This window comes from Podarcis raffonei, chromosome 3 (assembly GCF_027172205.1).
Source record: "Podarcis raffonei isolate rPodRaf1 chromosome 3, rPodRaf1.pri, whole genome shotgun sequence".
In the NCBI taxonomy this organism is placed as follows: Eukaryota; Metazoa; Chordata; class Lepidosauria; order Squamata; family Lacertidae; genus Podarcis; species Podarcis raffonei.
Genome location: NC_070604.1, coordinates 63,580,805 through 63,598,853, shown reverse-complemented (window position 1 = coordinate 63,598,853; position 18,049 = coordinate 63,580,805). Strand labels below are relative to the sequence as shown.

The following is an 18,049-nucleotide window of genomic DNA, read 5'->3' as shown; positions in this document are numbered from 1 at the left end:
ATAAACCAAATGTAATAACACTTCCAATCAAATATGCTGAGAATGAAGGGAGAGAAAACAAGAAAAAAAATCCATGTCCAATAGAGATGCAGGCAAGGGTCTGTGTATAACAAACATGAAACAATGGTGTGTTATTAATACAGGCATATACAGTGGTACCTCGGGTTACAGGTGCTTCAGGTTACAGACTCCGCTAACCCAGAAATAGTACCTCAGGTTAAGAACTTTGCTTCAGGATAAGAACAGAAATTGTGCGGCGGCAGCTGGAGGCCCCATTACCTAAAGTGGTACCTCAGGTTAAGAACAGTTTCAGGTTAAGAATGGACCTCCAGAATGAATTAAGTTCTTAACCCGAGGTACCACTGTAGAAGCAAGGAATAATCAGCATATCTACAACACAGTCATACAACTAGGTAAGAATTAAGGCTATGAAGAATGTGAGATACATTCATTGGGGTTTTAGCCAGCTCTAGAATTCTGTTGTGAAATTTGCCCATTATACAAGGACTTGCCTGTCTGTAGGTCCTGTTTCTCTCTCTCTCTCTCTCTCTCTCTCTCTCTCTCTCCCTATATATATATATATTCCCACAGTTTGCTGGGTATTTCAGGTGCTCTTTATAATATTCTCTCAGTCATGGGTGGGGAAACACTTATGTATTAACAGAGTCCCCCATACCTTGCAGATGACCCAACCACATGGGCAGAGCTTTGTGTCGCTCCATGTGGTCAGATCAATTAAATACAACCCCAACTGCATAGGATCTGCTCATAGATACCTCCCATATGGCTGGGAGAACATTTAATGGGTGCTTCACTAATCTCAGATTTATTTGTTTTTAAACAATGAAGACTTCATATGGCATTCACAAATTAAAAATAACATCCTGGGTATGTAATGTACATTTGCTTTAAATGAAAATTAGCTGCAGCCCTCTGGCTCATGATCAATACAGCGGCTCAGGAAACACAGTAGATTCCCCCTCTGATAGGGGCTTCAAGGCAGCTATGAATAAGATAAGATGACCAACGCAAATCAAAGTTATTAATAGGTAGGCTCTGAAGAGGTCCTAAACTGTAAAGAGCTAAAGGACAGGAAGACCAAAAGCAAGTACGGTAGTGGGAAGAAACCTGAGGGACAGGTTGACCGAAATATTGACTGAAGAAAAGGCGCAATAGACAAGAGACAAGTAACTGAGGCATGAATGAGCTAATCAGGGCAGGGCTCTGAAGATGAGCAGTGCTGAAAATCTATGGAACAAGAGAAAGAGAGAGAATGAGAGAGAGAGAGAGAGAGAGAGGCAGGATTACCACAGTAATTGGGATAAAATAGATAATACCCTGAAAAGCAAGAATCCAAAGAAATAATGGATGAATGTAGACATGAAGCTGAAGAAAGTAACATACGCCTTTGGACAGCTGTGAGTCCAGAATGACTCCTGGGCTGCACACCTGGTCTTTCAGGGGCACGGTTATGTTGGCTGTTTGCAGTATGGTAGCGCAGCAGAGAGCTTGCTGGGGAGACCATGCATTAAAAAAAAAGGACTCAAAAATAACTTAAACAAGGTTTTAATAAGAAAAACAAAAACTCATTTTACACTAAATACATTAACAACCAAACCAAACCAGACTAACCACCAACCCATCCCCCAGGGTAATGGGAGAGCTAGGTGCTGCTCCTTATATACTACACCCAAATGCTGACACACCTTAATCAAATACAACTCAGCAGCACCTGCTATGTTTCACAGCTGTAAAGCTGGGTCTCGTTATCTTGCTCTGGCCCCTTAAAGACATACACATCGGGTGGAACAATGATGAACCTTTACATTTAAAGAAACCATTCAACAGGTTACACTGTTCGGGATCAGGGAGTCTCCCACACCTGCCCGCTCCCTATCCCCCAAGAACAGTACTTCTGTCTTGCCAGGATTCAACCTCAATCTGTTAGCCACCATCCATCCACCAACCAACCAACCAACCAACCAACCGCCTCCAGACACTCACACAGGACCTTCATCGCCCTCACTAGTTTTGATTGGAAGGAGAAGTAGAGCCAAGATATGTTCAGGGCCAATATATGCTTCTGTCTGCAACATGGAATACAATCTTACCTCCGGTTACGAACGGGATCTATTCCAGAGGCCCAGCCATATCCCGAAAACTTCGTAACTGGAGGTGCTCTTCTGTGCATGTATACACTTCCGGGTTTGCCATGGCCGTAACCCGAATATTCTGTAATCTGAAGGTTACGCAACACGAGGTACCACTGTCTAGGGTTTCACCAACAGTATCAGCTTACTACACTTACAAGTGATTGCTGATCCATGGCCATTTGATGCACCTTTGGGGACAATTAATTTGATATGTATTTTTTATTGTTTATATGCAGGCTTGTCATTACAATTTCTGTATTGCAACTGAACGTAATGGAATTTATTTTACATTATTGCCAGCTGATGAAGACTTATCATTGAAACAGTTCATTATTCTGGAAGAACTGTACTGTTTGCTGCTGTGCTTGGAGCACCCTATTGCTACATTTGGAGCACCCATCATCTCATGTTTACAGGATATTGACTTTGGAAAGGCATTCTGTCTCCATCTTAGTGATCTTTAATAGTGACTTATCACTCCTTCCATTCCTGTTCATGGAACATTGAATTGTTGTGTATTAGTTTGTGACTCCATGCACATTTTGTATATCTTCTGTTTATGTATTTTGACATAGTGTTATAAAAATATTGTCAGAATATTATTAGCCAACGTGTTGCTCGTTGTTTAGAGTGCAACATGGAATATTTCAGCTATTTGCCCATTTTCATGTTTTCTGTAGGCCTCAATAGACTGCTTCCATTGAGCTTTTTGCAGATAAACAAATAACCTAAATAATATTGACCAGAGTCTGGGAGACAATAAAAGTTAGTTATTGTTGTCTCCAATTGTTGAAATAAAACCCAATAGTCTGGTTCAAGTGATTTTTTGTGTGCCCCATGAACAAAACAAGGGCAAAAACATTCATTATTCTGGATGTGTTGTATAAGCATGGCATGTTTAATTACGAAGATGATGAACATAGTGGTTTCCCATTAATCAGTGGAACTGTAAAAAGGTTCTGCTGCCACTAGAAACTATTATTCAGAGTGATCAACGCTTCAAACGTCCGGGCAAAGTCTTATATCAGGAGTGGAATAACCAAGTATGTGACATGATGTACATTCTCTAAATAAAGCCTTCATTAATTTGCTGTGCTAAGGCAGAAAACTCCAACTAAAATGTCAGCTGATATGCAACAACATAATGAAACAAGGAGAATCATTAAACAGAGTTCTTTAATGGCTCTGGTAGTAGATTTGGCATTCAGAGTTACGACAATACAAGCAATGTAGGAACTATAGAAAGCAGAAAAACAATGGGGTTTTTTCTTTCAAGTAAGTATATACAGGATTGCCATCTGTGAGCCTCTTTTATAATTGTTTCTTAACATTAAACATTGGTGGTGGAGGAATTGGGGGAAAACCAAGTGTCTCACCTTCTGCAAGTAGCATTCAGCTTCTGCAAAGCCACCATTGGATACAATCCAGAAAAGTTCAACCTTAATAGATTGCTCTATTTACCACCAGTCATACCCTATGAACAGGATGATCTGATATTGCCTAAAAGCCTACTTTTTACTGAAGTTTAATACAACAGGTCAGTGTAACCTCAAGGCGAGAATAAAACTATACAAGGGGAGTAACTAAAAATATATCAAATATGTATAAATTTTAGACTTCAGTCTTACACATAATCACTTAGAAGTTTGTTTCAGTGAGACTTAAACAAGCCAGGTAAACAAGCCTAGGAGGATCAGGTCTCACTTGTTATTCCACACACAAAATTGAATCTATGGAAAGATTGAGGAAGGGGGGCCACAACTAGAGCATCAGTTTCCTGTTTGGTAAGTTACATATTTACTATTCATTAAAAGGAGATGGCAGGTTCCCTAAAGGAAGCACCACAAAAACAAATGCTCACTGGGAATAAGTATATTCCGCCACTCAGTTGGGTAAACACTAAACTGAACAGGTGGCAATACAGATATCAACAGTCCTTCTTTAATCCCTTCCTACGTGTGTTCTTTTAGCAACACAAAAGGCTTCTGTTTGTTTCCATTCCTGCATGACATACCACAGAGACCTGCTAAATTTATGAAGATTAGTTTTTCTAGAGTCAGGGTGAAAAACAAGGATCAAAGTCTATTAATATTGTGAGAAATATTCATACCACCAATCCTGGTGTTCTTTATCACTTTAATTAACAGTAAAGGGGGGGGGACAGCCTCATAAATACTTGAAAAGGTCACTACTGACAGTAGTTCAGGGAACTAGCTGAGCAGGGATTAATTAGTTGTTTCCAGCTCTCGCTTTTCTTTGCACACAGCAGCTCTCTCAGCAGTTTCATATTTCCTAGGGCAGTCTGTCCCTACTGGGTGCCCTGCAAATGTATTGGGCCACAACTCCCATCAGTCCCCAGCTGCGTGGTCAGTGCTTAACTCTCCAGTGATAGAGGTTGAAGTCCAGAACATTGGGAGGCTATTAGCTTAGCTTGAGGAATGCAGCTGTTAGCTACATCAGTGAAAGAAGACACCCAATATTCCATTCAAATCTACCTGTAAAGTGCAGGTAACCTCTCTGTGCCTCCTGTAATCTTCTCCTGCACTGCTAAAGGGTTCACATTTGGGGATGACTCTTTTTCCCCCCTTCACCGTCTGCAACCAGAACCATAGAAATTTAGTGGTTTTTATCGGCATGGAGATAAAAGTGAGGGAGAAAGCTAAATTATTTCATGTCAAGCAATATCTCGGGCTCCATTAAAAAAATTGGCAATGCTAATATAACTAATGGGACGCGGGTGGCGCTGTGGGTTAAACCACAGAGCCTAGGACTTGTCGATCAGAAGGTCGGCGGTTCGAATCCCCATGATGGGGTGAGCTCCCGTTGCTCGGTCCCAGCTCCTGCCAACCTAGCAGTTCGAAAGCACGTCAAAGTGCAAGTAGATAAATAGGTACTGCTCCAGCGGGAAGGTAAACGGCATTTCCATGCGCTGCTCTGGTTCGTCAGAAGTGGCTTTGTCATGCTGGCCACATGACCCGGAAGCTGTACGCCGGCTCCCTCAGCCAATAAAGCGAGATGAGCGCCGCAACCCTAGAATCAGTCACAACTGGACCTAATGGTCAGGGGTCCCTTTACCTTAATATAACTAAAGTTTTTTCTTCCAAATAGTGACTTGTAGATTTACCCACACAAGTGTTGCTAGTTTCCTGTGGCAGGCATTCGGAAGAACACAGAGTATCTGGATTGGGCTGAATTAGATGCAGGAGACTGAGAATCTCTCAGAAACCCCATTGAGAACATGCTTCCACTATTCAGGGTATTGAAGCAGCTCCTTTCCTTAGCAGCCAACATGACAGACCTTTAACTCTGCACTGCAACATGATGTAATAAAAGGAAATGAGACTTTGACAAAAAGTGAAATATGAAAGTAAAAGTGTATATTTGTTACAAAGTATGCTAGGAATTTGGTAAATGTTCCCATTCACATCTGACTAGTGAGAATCCCAGATGTATTGTGCTAATGTCAGCATTACTATGCCCTCATTTGTCAGACATTCACTAGAGAATGTTGACAACCTCATTTAGGAGACTGTCAATGTTCCCTAGTATATCTCTGAGTTATTGGTCATTCACAAAATTCACCAGTTCCAGTGCTGATGTAATCCTTATTCTATTAAAGATCATTGAGAGAAGAACAGAGAAATTCATCCGGGAGATGGATGGGAGAGTTATTAGGTGTGCATGATTCCATTATTAAATGTACTGTATTTTTTCTGTGTATAAGACAATTTTTTTTGCTTTAAATCAGGCTTCCTCAACCTTGGCCCTCCAGATGTTTTTGAGACTACAATTCCCATCATCTATGACCACTTGTCCTGCTAGCTAGGGATCATGGGAGTTGTAGGCCAAAAACATCTGGAGGGCCGAGGTTGTGGAAGCCTGCTTTAAAATGTAAGTAAAAAATTAGGGTCATCTTTATTCATGGATGGTGAATGCACAGTGGCTCTGACTCTGGTGTGTGTGGCCTGGGCTTGGGTTTGGACTCTGTGTGGGTGGCCCGGGTTCTGGTTTGGGCTCTGGCTCTGGCCCGACTTCTTAATTTTGGGTTCAAAAAAAGAGGGGTCATCTTATACATGGGGGTGTCTTATACATGGAAAAATACGGTAGTTTGTGATCAGGAAATGACATCTAGACTGTGCATTAGTGAAATAGCAGCTTATCTATCACACATTGTGGAAAGTTGTTTATTTGTCTGTTCACTAGGCATTTGGACATCTCTTAGGATATCAAAACTAAATTTTGCATGATAGTTCCAAAGACCAAGGAGCAGACATAAATGTGGGTACAACTGGATGCCATTTGAAATCAAGATGGTGAACTGGACCTTTCAAAACTACACTGATTTTAACCACTGATTTCAAAATTGCATTACTTTATTTTTGGTATAGTTTCTTAGAATTCCTGAGCAAAGCTGGGTACAAGGCTACTAGTAGATTATATGGGAGTTGGACAATAATTAGTGATGGGGGTAATGTAATAGGTATTTTTTATCAGTGCAAAGTGTGAACAACAAAAGCCTATTGGGTGCAGAAAGTGTTTGGTATTTCCTGACATCTTTATAGATGCTTTAGAATCTTACAAAAGCAAGTCAGAGAGACATTTCCAAAGTTTGGTCTGCTATGAGGTGACAAATAGTAGTTGCATCATTCAGATTAGTAAACAAGGATGCTTGGCCTTAGCAGAAGATCAGATAGCACCCGCATAGCTGACCTGACTAAATTTGGTGCTGTTCTTGTCAAGATGGCACATGTTCTTGTGGACAAAGCAGAAAAATCCCATTGCACCAAAAGAAAAATGCAAAAACAGAACCCCAAACACCACCCACTTTGAAAGCATTTAGTACACATAGCAGTGAAGACTTTTAGAGTCTAAAGCCTAATTCTAACATATGTCCTTCAAAAAAAAAAACACAAAAAAAAATCATGAAAAGAAATTGAATCTGTGAGATTCCAAACAGGATTCTGGAAGTTAGGCATAGAGTGTACCTATGCATTTTCATGTCTTATTCATCCTTAATGCATTGAAGGGTGGGATATAAATTCAAAAAATAAATGGATAAATTCTGAAGTTGTAACTGACTGGTGGTGCTTAGTAACATATAACAGGTCTCACAGGAGTTATCTAGGTTTTAGACAGTTTACATTCCTTTAGGATTAGGGATTTCCTTATACATTAAATAGATAATATACCAGCCTAAGAACATGCATGTATCCCCACTTCCTAGGAAACATCCTCCTGTCCAAGGCTGCAGCCTGGAACAGTAGCCTTGTTCAAGGCTCATAGTGGAGAGAATGTTTTGGGACAGAAAAAGAAGGAAAAAGGAGGAAAAAGGACACCTTTCCCAGCCTCTCTCTGCCTCCTGGAATTTGCTAGATAATGCTAAAGGATTTAGGTTTGGGTCTAGCTGCCAGCCATGATCTTAAGCTTGTTATTGCTATGGGTGTTGGGGTGTAAGTCTCCCCACCCATCACGAAACATCACTGTAGAATGCCATGAGGTTGTTTTCTGTTTCAGCAGACCCTTGCAGTCCCTGTGTATGGGGTCCTTGCAATGGTGTCCTACGTTCTAAATATCCCTTTGCTTTTCCATTTACAAAATAACACCCTTCCACAAACACAGGGAATCACATGAGTTTGCATAAACCACCTTATTTTTAGCTGGCCCCATTTCACTTCCCAACAGATGACTGAGGTATTGTGTATTACAGGGAGTTATATATTGGATCCTTAAATTGGCCAAATCTGCTACTAAGACTAGATAGATTAAAATAATGGAAATCTGTCTCTTTCCCCTCAGGCTCCTGCCACCATGCCTTTCACCATAACAGTATGAACTAAAACAAGGAACAACAGTACTTTGTCACCCTATATAAATATGCAAGGGTTAAATATTATTCCAAATGAACAGACTTGTGTATAAAGAGCTCCCCTGTGTAACTCCTGTGATGAAACAGTGATAGATTTAAAACTGAGAAATAAATTTCAACAGGCTAAGGAATACTCATTTTCAGCACTCACTTTCATACACACCCTTTTCTTATACACCCCAAAGCTGAAAAATCATCTATCTTCATACTACTTCTCACCAGTCAGGCATATCTTTTCCAGGAAGGAACTGACATGACAAAAGTCAGTTGGAACAAGGATCTAATGGCATCCCCTCATCTCCTGTGCACAAGGCTGCTTGCCAAGGAAGCACTCCTCCTGATTTCATTCTCAGCAATTAAAGTGTGTATAGTTCTAGGAACAGCAGTGTGCATTAAATATACAAAGGATTTACAAGTCTCACACTTCAGTTCTGGCACTAGAGTATTTTGAGCACAAAGGGGTTTTAAAGCTTCCCAGAAAAAAACACCCAACAACCCACAATGTTAACCTTTCTCCCCGCCCCACATGTTCACGTCTCTTATACCACCAGCCCATGATGAGCCACCTTACATAAACAGTATATGTGGCCTCCTTTATCACACAGTGCAATGCTTAATAGCAGCCAGCGTGGTAGGGGTGGGGCCCACTCACCCACAAACTCCAGTTTGTTCCTGCTGCTTACTGGGAGATGGAAGAGAAAAAGCAAAATGGTGAGCTGCAAGCACACTTGCAGAGCCAATCTGGTGCTCCTGACGGTGTGTTTGCACTGCGCCAACCTCACTACTCCCCCTGATAAGCTGCAGTGTGGCAGCCGACTGGAGGTCAGCTGAACGGTGGCATCCCACCATGCCATCTGCTACTGGCAATGTTGTTTGCTAAAGACACCTGCTTTTTACATTAGGCATAAAAATGCAAAACTATTTGCATGCCATTGTTTCTAGCTACCAGGGGACCCAAAGGATTTTCTGTCTCAACAGTGTGGTCACAATTTAAATCTTCTGTCATAAATGTCATGTTGACACACTGATGCCCTATGAATCCAGACTTCAGTTGGTAAAGCAGAGTTCAACTTGCAACAAAAATATGAGAGCTGGTTTTGTACCATGACGTAAGAAATGTTACTAAGGATTCAGAGACGCTCCAGAGAGCTGCAGAGTTGAGTCAGTCAGGAAGTCTCCTCTGCAGCCACGTAAGTACTGACGTCTGAAAAATACTAACCTTCATAACTTCTACCTGCAGGTCTTCGTTGAGGGAAGGAGTCACTCTGACTGCATTCAGCATTTGATTAAGCAACTGCTTGTCATCAGAGTCTGTTTCCATGGTTACAAATCTCTCGTCAGACAGTAGCTTCTGCAAAGAGAGAATGAGACTGCTTAATCACAGGGATTCTTGATTTGCTTGATACATAATGCTGGTATAATAATCACATTACCCCCCCAAAAAAATACCTTATTCTATTTTTTATATTTAAAAATGTATACCCTATTGTTCATCATGCAGTTCTCAAAGAAGCTTACAACAATGAAATACATAATATACAAAATTTAAAGCTTATAGTAAATCTCAAAAATCCTCAGAATTTTAAAATGTCAGAAAATAATGTAAAGCATCAGCGATGCATTCAAGGTCCAAAGGCCTCCTGAAATCAAGTGAGTTTTGACCAGGCATTTAAGACTCAGTAGGGATGGTGTCTGTGGTGAGGCAGTTCCATAGAGTTGGGCCCACAACAGCCAAGGCACAACTCCTAACTGATATGCTTCTGGCCTATGGGAAACCACTAATAAGTGCTCCCCTCAATGATCAACTTTGAGTGCACTGGGTAAGGCAGTCCTTAAGGTATTCTGGGCCTAACTTATTCAGGGCTTTATACACTAGTGCAGAGTTTCTCTAGCTGTTGTTGGACTAGAGCTCCCATCATTCTTAGCTAGCAGGCCCAGTGGTCAGGGATGATGGGAATTGTAGTGAAAACAGCTGGAGACCCAAGTTTGAGAAATCCTGCACTAGTATAAGAACCTTGAACTTGACCCAGTGGCAGATGGAAAGCCAGTGCAGCTGTTTTAACATTTGTGTAATGTGTTGGCAGAAGTCTGTTCCTGCCACAGCATTCTGCGCTAGCACTATCTGAAACTTCTGGACCAGACCCAAGGGCAGTCCCACATTAAGCACATTGCAATAATCCAGTCCTGAAGTTACCAATACAGTGGAACCTTGGTTTTCAAACGTAATCCATTCTGGAAGACCGTTCGACTTCCAAAACGTTTGAAAACCAAGGCACAAAGGGGGGGGTCTGCAAATTTACAGAGAAAATTGATAAAAATGCAGTGGTAGCTCAGCGGAAGCCATTTGACTTTCGAGGCACATTAAAAAATGGAAGCATTTACTTCTGGGTTTTTTGTGTTCGAGTTTCGAAACATTTCTCAATGGAGACATTCGAAAACAGAGGTACCACTGTACATGAACTGCCGCAGTCAGGTTAACCCTGTCAGGAATGGCTGTAACATGTGTACCAGCTAAAGCTGATAACAGGCACTCCTAGCCACAGAGGTCACCTGTGCCTCAAGTGACAATGATGGTCCATTGTGTACCCCCAAACTAGATATCTGCTCCTTCAAAGGGAGCACAACCCCATCCAGGGGAAACAACTGACCAAGAACCATCAGATCCAAGAACCACCCACTCATAAGGCCCCTGTCTTCCCAGAGTTCAGACTCAGCTGACAGGCCCTCATCCTGTCCACCACGGCATCCGTGCCTGGGCCCCATTCTTTCACAATTTCTCCTGAATCAGATGTAATGGAGAAACAGAGATGGGTATCATCAGCATACTGATGACATCCTGCACTAAAACTCCTAATGATCACTCCCAGTGGCTTCATATAGGTGTTGAATAGCACTGGGGACAAAACAGTGCCCTGTGGAACCCCACAACATGGCCTGAGGAGATATTTAGAGATCAATGTGTAGAAACATCTGGCTTTTGCAGAGTTGAATTGTAGCAACAATTGAGTCCATCTGTTGCCCACTCACAACTGGTATGTGGCCCCCAAACGATTGCCAATGAGAGAATGTGGCCTTCAAGCTGAAAGAGATTCCCCACCCCTGCCTTAGCAAATAAAATGTCAGAAGGGCACCATCCATCTCCATCAAACACATCCGATTGCGGCAGAACCTCATTGCCATATACCTGCATCCCTGCTAGAGCATGCTGGGCCAGCTTCACGTTCTTGCTTTCCAAAGCAAGCTGGAGTGGAAGGAGGCACTTCTCCCTGATGGCCAAAGAAAAATAAACTTTGTTCAGGACTATGCATTCAGAAAGCCTACATTGTAACTTTTGAATTTGGCTCTTGAAAGGCAATTCAGAAGCATATGTTACATTTAGTCTTGTTTGATGCAAACATTCATCATAGTACGTAATAAAAGAAGCAATTGCAGGTTCTTTCCAGGTGTCCTGTTCATTGAACATCCATGATATGTGATCCCTTTGACAATGCTATTTGTCCCGGGGAAAGTTTTGGGGTGGTCATACTGCTTCATTTGCTGTCTGTGCATATCTTGTAACGTCCAATTGAAATCCTGTAGCTTTTCAAAGCACAAATCACTACCATTTATCTGTCATCTGGCAATCAGCCAGACTTCCACATTTTCAGTAGAAGAGGAAGCAGACATACTGTATTTCATTACAACTGAGCCAGTGAGTGCTTTATTACAACTGAAAGCCAGCTCTGCCTTTTATGGCTCACTGCATGGCACCTGTGTATTTCAGCAAAATGCCCACCATCTCTTTCCCTACCTGTTGTCCTCCAGACATTTTGGATTGCAATTCCTATCAGCCCCAGCCAGCATAGCCAATGGTCAGGGGAAGAAGGGGAGCTGTAGTCCGAGAGATCTGGAGAGCACCAGGCTGACAAAGGCTGATCTACAGCCGTATCCTTTTAACTGATAAAAATCAGATTATTTTTTTAAAAAAACCCCTCAGAAGCAACAAAACGGATTAAAAACCAGGACTGATTCAATTAGTTACCTCTCTGTTCTTGAGAAAAGCATTTAGCTAAAGCTCTGATTAATGCTAATGGTCCATCTATATTCCCATCACAACAGTTAACAAAATGAACTGTCATTGTGTCATTTCCTGTCCCTCTCAGTGATTTTATATATTTTACCATCAGCAGTCACTTGGCCAATTAGATTGCTTAGTTGGCTTAGAATTGCAGAGCTTTAATTTTAACACTGTAAATTGACTGCATGTTGCTGCAGTTGAGAGCCTATGATTTCGGAGTGGGCCATTCCTTCTTCTACCATGACCCTCCTTCAAGCTTCTACTTTGACTGAGAAGCAAAGGGATTGCTGATTGAGGATGATTAGTGAGTTTTTGGGTTATTTTTTAGCAAAAGCATCTTATGCATCCAAGTATAAGACTGCTCTAAATATTTGTTGTGCATAGGATCCTTGCTGCCTTGTTTCCTAAACCTGTAACCCTGTGAATATGTTTGGAATTAAGGGGCTAAGGCAGCAAGGGAGTCAATTGCAGCAAACAAAATGTGTGGAGCTGCCCTAATTATTCATAAGGTGCACTGTTTGGGCTGAGAACAGACAAGAACCTACAGGATGGTGGTGAAATTAGAGAAACCTATGGACCAAGGTATTCACATGCCAATTATGGTGAGCTAGAAAGAAAGAAATGTGATGAGGAAACCATCTTCCATTATTAAAATGAGTGAAATAGTGCAGATCCTATTGGCTGGCTCTTTATGATTAGGAAAGAAACTGCTTGCCTCACCCTCCTTTGGTGTCTTCCTCAAATAGCTTTTGCACAGTGTGAACAGAGAAGCTATAATTCGGGGGGGGGGGGAATCCTGCCTGAAACTGAAGGAGTTATTAAAATGTAAATGCCATCAATGCAAATCAGTGACCTTTCCCATGTTCCATTTTGGGAATTGGCTGAGCTGCCTTTTTCTTGTTTCCCAGTCTGAGATGCTGTCACTATGGACAGCAGTGACATGACAGGCCAACTAAAATCTAGAACACTAGCAAGGTCACAGAAACACAGTCGCTGGCTGTGAGAAGCAGGTAGTAAAATGGAAGTTCAACTACTTCATTCTGGCAGTAAAAGACTTCAAATGTGAAGAGAATGGAAATGGCTCATTAATTCAAGCTCTGAATTAAAATTGAGATGGAAATGAGAATTGGCACAAATTGAATCTTTTTTTCCTACAACATCTGTAGAACGTTAACAAACCCAATTGTCCTCAAAGGCTGATGGAGATGGAGAAAGTTTACAACCCAACACACTTTGATTGTTTCCATATGACCTGTTTATTCAGCATTCATTCTGATTTGTTTGCAGGGAGGTTAGACATTCTTGCATCTAGCGCACATAACCCCACATTTCCCAATGTGTTTCCCCATGAATTTGCTTATCGCAAAAGGTCTGATGTGGAAAGTTGCGCAAGAGCTCCAAATAAACTTTGATTTTGCAACCTGCATTTGTTGGTTTGTGACTGAATTCCACCACAAAGCACCAGTGATCTGGAAATGCCCTTTGTAACTTTTGACCCTTCACATTGGATGTAAGGGACTGACAGCACGACAGTTAGTGTATCCTAACCCATTGTGCTTTTAATCTGTCCATCGCTTTTCAAGATGAACAGCAACATCTCCTATCTCTATAGGGAATTGGGGGGGGGGGAGGCTGCTATTTATACCTTTTCTTGTTTTTATAGCTGACTAGACAGGCATTCTAGCACAGACAAATACAAGCATGTCATCTTTACAAAAAAAGGTGGGTCACTGGTGCTAGGGAGTAATTGAAGTCTTGTCGGTTTGCTTGCAGAATTTGCAGAAATGATGTCTACATGATTATTTGTGTGGCAGAGTTCAGTGGTGGTGGAGTAACAGTCTGTAAAGAATTAAAAATTGAATAATAGTAGTATCATCATCTTATTAAAGGTCACAGTCATGGGACAGTTCCATTGTCCCCATCAATAAGCATATGATGAAAATTCTCAATTGGGTCATACCACGTGGAGCTAAAAATATAAAGCAAAGGCACAAAATATGGCTGGGAATATGAAGTACTGCTATGAGTGTAACCTTGAAGAAAAGTTAAATACAGGGCTCTAAAACATTTCTGTTGACCAAGTCAAATGTTGTAGTCGCTCCATCTGTCAAGTCTCTCATCCCGCAACTAGTAGGGAGTCTGTACCATTGGGAGCTGCTGCCACAAAGTGCATTGAACGCCCTGAGGCAGCAACTTCCAACCCTCTCTGCACCTCGCATTTGCCAACAGAGAGATGGAGGGAAAGTGTTCACTGTACACCCCACCCCTGCCTTTTCTGCTCCACAGCTGGAAGAGCAAAAAGCCAGTTTCACCTGCCTTGGCAGAAACTCTTTGGACAGCTTGGTCAAAACTTAGAAATAATATCCAGACTTCTTCCCAAGTCTGGGGAAGTTGCAGGGACCACTGAGCAATTGCCGAGACACCCCCCCCCCCACCTCGGCAGAGTTGCCAGAGTTACGGTACCACCTTTGCCAAAACAAGGAGATTTGTTGAAACCTGGTCAGATATATTCAGGTTTTGACCAACATACATCTTTGAATTATTCAGAAGTAACAGAGATGTTGCTGTGGAAGTTCTAGAGCTATTTTTAAAAAGCTATATAGAAAATAAATAGACTCTTTCTAGAAAGCATTCACAACCTGGTGTGTGTGATGTGTGTCATGGGAATTCACGCTTCCTTATCTCTTACTTCAGGGAGAAGCCAGCAAATTAATTAGGCTGTGCTGTGTGTACCTGGACACAGCTGTCGTTTGTCTCCAGAAATAATGGGAAATTTGGGTAGTCAGGGAGATATGATGTTCAAATAAATGCCACACAGCACAGTTCATCCTTTGCTTTCTCACTGAGGTGTAAGGCAAGCAGTCAAGATTTGGGCCTGGCTAAGAATTGTGTACCAGTCAACACCTGGCAGGCCCTTCACAAAATTGCTTACTGATATAATTTTTTAAAAAACAAAAAATTGTTGTGGTATCAAATCCTGGGAGTTTATATATGCTGTATTAACCACCTGGGGCTTGCCATGAAAACATATTTGTGATTAGCTTGCTATCATTTCCACCTCGAATTTAATAGGCTATATTTAGACCTAACAGCAAATGTTGCTCAGGTGTTGCTACTAGCAACCTAGGATAGATAAAAACTCAAGGACGATGGTGGGGGAAACCATGACTTTTTTTCCTAGGGTGGGATTACATCAGAGCTGCTATGACAGGCATAACTGCTTTTGTGTTGACAGGAAACATGAATAAACTATAGGCAGTTATAAGTAGCATAGCCCAAAGCAAGTAAAATCATTTGTATTATAGGCTAAGGGAAATAGCTCCCTTAGAAGGGCCATTGCTCACTTACAGTTGAACTAATTGTATCCATCTTTATTTCATTCTTCAACGGAATCATTTAGATAAACACAGAATCCACATAGCATTGTCAAGAAGAATGGGTGTTAAAAACACAGTGTTCTTTCTCAAGAACAGATGAACAATGGGGGAGGGGAAATGATAAAAATAGCAACAACGCTATGTTGTGGGATATGCTAGAAAGACAAGGTGGCCTTGGAACATAATCTGAAGCCATTCTCAAAGGGTTTAGAAGTACAAACAACAAACATTTTTGTGGCATTTTAAAGGCAAACAGATTTACTGTCAGATGTGTGAAATGGTTTCTGAACTTCAGGAATATAGGTATGTACATTAATGGTGATGATGGGGGAACTATAAACAGTGATGTCAGAAGGAAACAAAATGCAGACAAATACAGATAGTGATAATTGGATCATTATCAGTGGTCATTCATAAAAATACAGTAGTTGGTAGCACAGACATCCTGACATTAACACACAGTGTGATAAAAACCCATTGTATGATTAAATCTGCAAGTTAGAGCACTTGCACCACTTGCGGTATTGAGATTCCGCTGTTTCACATCCCTTTCAAGTTCCTTTGTTAAAATACGGCTACTTTATAGCCAATTGCAAAATGTCCTTTACATAGTGTCCTCCTACATAGAACACAGAAGGCCATTCTTGGCAGATATGTCGCTCCAGTAGATGAAAAGGTGAATGAACCCCTCACGTTGTGTATGATACAGAGACAGGGTTGGCACCTGGGTCTGCTGCAGGTCTGATCCCCAAATCTGTACCTCTGTTGCACTACCTTGCTGTTCTTGGTGAGCAGATGGGACTGCCTGTAAGCAAACACAGGCCAGCCCCTATTGTGAAAAGGAAATATACTTGTCCACAATGGGCTGGAGGCGCCATCTACAGAGGGTCAGGGTCCCCAATATTTTCAAGGAGGAGGCCAGCCTGGCGATCCTCAAAAGAACACACCAGGATGAAGACACTTGGCCCTGCCGTGTCCTTTTGAAGATCACCAGGGATGCGGCACAGCGAAAAGTCTTCACCGTGCGCTAGAGAACCCTCCTGGAAGGTGCACTGGCGATCTCTGCCAGGGACACACAGGGTGAAGCATCTTCACCCCGCACATCCTTTTCACAAAGGTAAGGCTGCTGGTGGTGCGTGGGTGAGTGGGCTGAGTAGGCCTAGCTGGGTTGGGGGGGTATTGCACATGTGATGTCATGCACCCATGACAGGCCCTTTAATGTTGGGCACTGCCTGGCAGCTGGAACTGACAACTAGTATCAGCCTGTCACTTTCTCTTCTACTTCTGTCCACAGTAGATTGACAAAGTCAGGAACCATGTCTTTTGGGTCAGTGGTGCAGCCTGATATAATTTGTTTTAGGTGCAAGTCTCTTTTTTATGACGCAGTTGTATAACAGGGCTTCATAGTGTGTAAAAAACCTGACTTACCTCTTTTTTATCTTTCCCTTTTCTTAAATGGATACATTTCAATTCATTATTATAAATCAGTGCTGCGGCTTCATTCACATTTCTCCTTCCATGCTTGCTTGGCCAAATGTGCTACTGACAATTTAGGGCATCCAGCAATTACTGGAGTTCCTTTTGGCTCTTTCAGGCTCTTTTCCTGGACATCCACAGGCATTCTCAGGGCCAAACTACACATTTCATTAACAATAACCTAAGCAGAACCTGTCATTTTACATTCTTGATAAAAAGCTGCCGAGAAACTCAATCTGGACTGGGACAATGACACGTGGGAGAATAGCCCCATTTCCCACATTACGTTTTACCATTTCACTCCTCCCCCCAAATAATGATTTCCTACTGAAGGTAGTACAACAGCTTGGGATGTGATTTGGGGCAGGAAAAAGGAGCATATGCATATAAGAACTCCACATCATCAAGAGCTATGCAAGGTAAAGGGACCCCAGACAGTTAAGTCCAATCGCGAACGACTCTGGGGTTGCAGTGCTCATCTCACTTTACAGGCCGAGGGAGCCGGCGTTTGTCTGCTTCTGCAGACAGCTTTTCCGGGTCATGTGGCCAGCATGACTAAGCCACTTCTGGCAAAGCTAGAACAGCACATGGAAATGCCGTTTACCTTCCCACCAGAGCAGTACCTATTTATCTACTTGCACTGTGTGCTTTCGAACTGCTAGGTTGCCAGGAGCTGGGACCAAGCAACGGGAGTTCACCCCGTCACACGGATTCGAACCGCTGACCATCCGATCGGCAAGTCCAAGCAGCACAGTGGTTTAAACCACGGCGCCATTTGTAAAAGTCAGGTGGTTTACTAATCAATCCTTCATGTTCTTCCATCACATGGAGGAAACTAATGAAAAAAGGAGAATGCCTCAGGTGGATCTATGTGCTCAGAAAAGCAGATCACTCTCCACTGCTTTATTTAGTAGGGTTTCATTGTTTTATTCTTACTAGCTCCAACCAGTAGCAGACGGTGGGTTTGGTTGGCAGTGCTCACCTGACCTCCAATTGGCTGTGTTACTGGGAGGTAGAAGGGGAGGACAAAGGCAGAAGCAAGGTGTTAACCCACTGGTGAGGGCACCAAATTAGTTCCTCCAATGCACTTGAACTACACTGACCTCCCCCTCTGCCTCCT

The 18,049-nt window shown here is 42.1% G+C and overlaps 1 protein-coding gene across 2 annotated transcripts in view; it reads right to left on the bottom strand.

The window, feature by feature from the left end:
• ARFGEF3 (ARFGEF family member 3) overlaps nt 1-18,049 on the bottom strand; it is a 69,382-nt gene that overhangs the window by 41,126 nt on the left and 10,207 nt on the right. For both annotated transcript variants that reach the window (XM_053382032.1, XM_053382033.1), the window contains exons 3-4: nt 11,204-11,285; nt 9,239-9,370 (exon numbers count right to left, since the gene is read on the bottom strand). In XM_053382032.1, the coding sequence (XP_053238007.1) occupies nt 9,239-9,370; nt 11,204-11,285 (214 nt within the window). The remainder of the gene's footprint in view (nt 1-9,238; nt 9,371-11,203; nt 11,286-18,049) is intronic.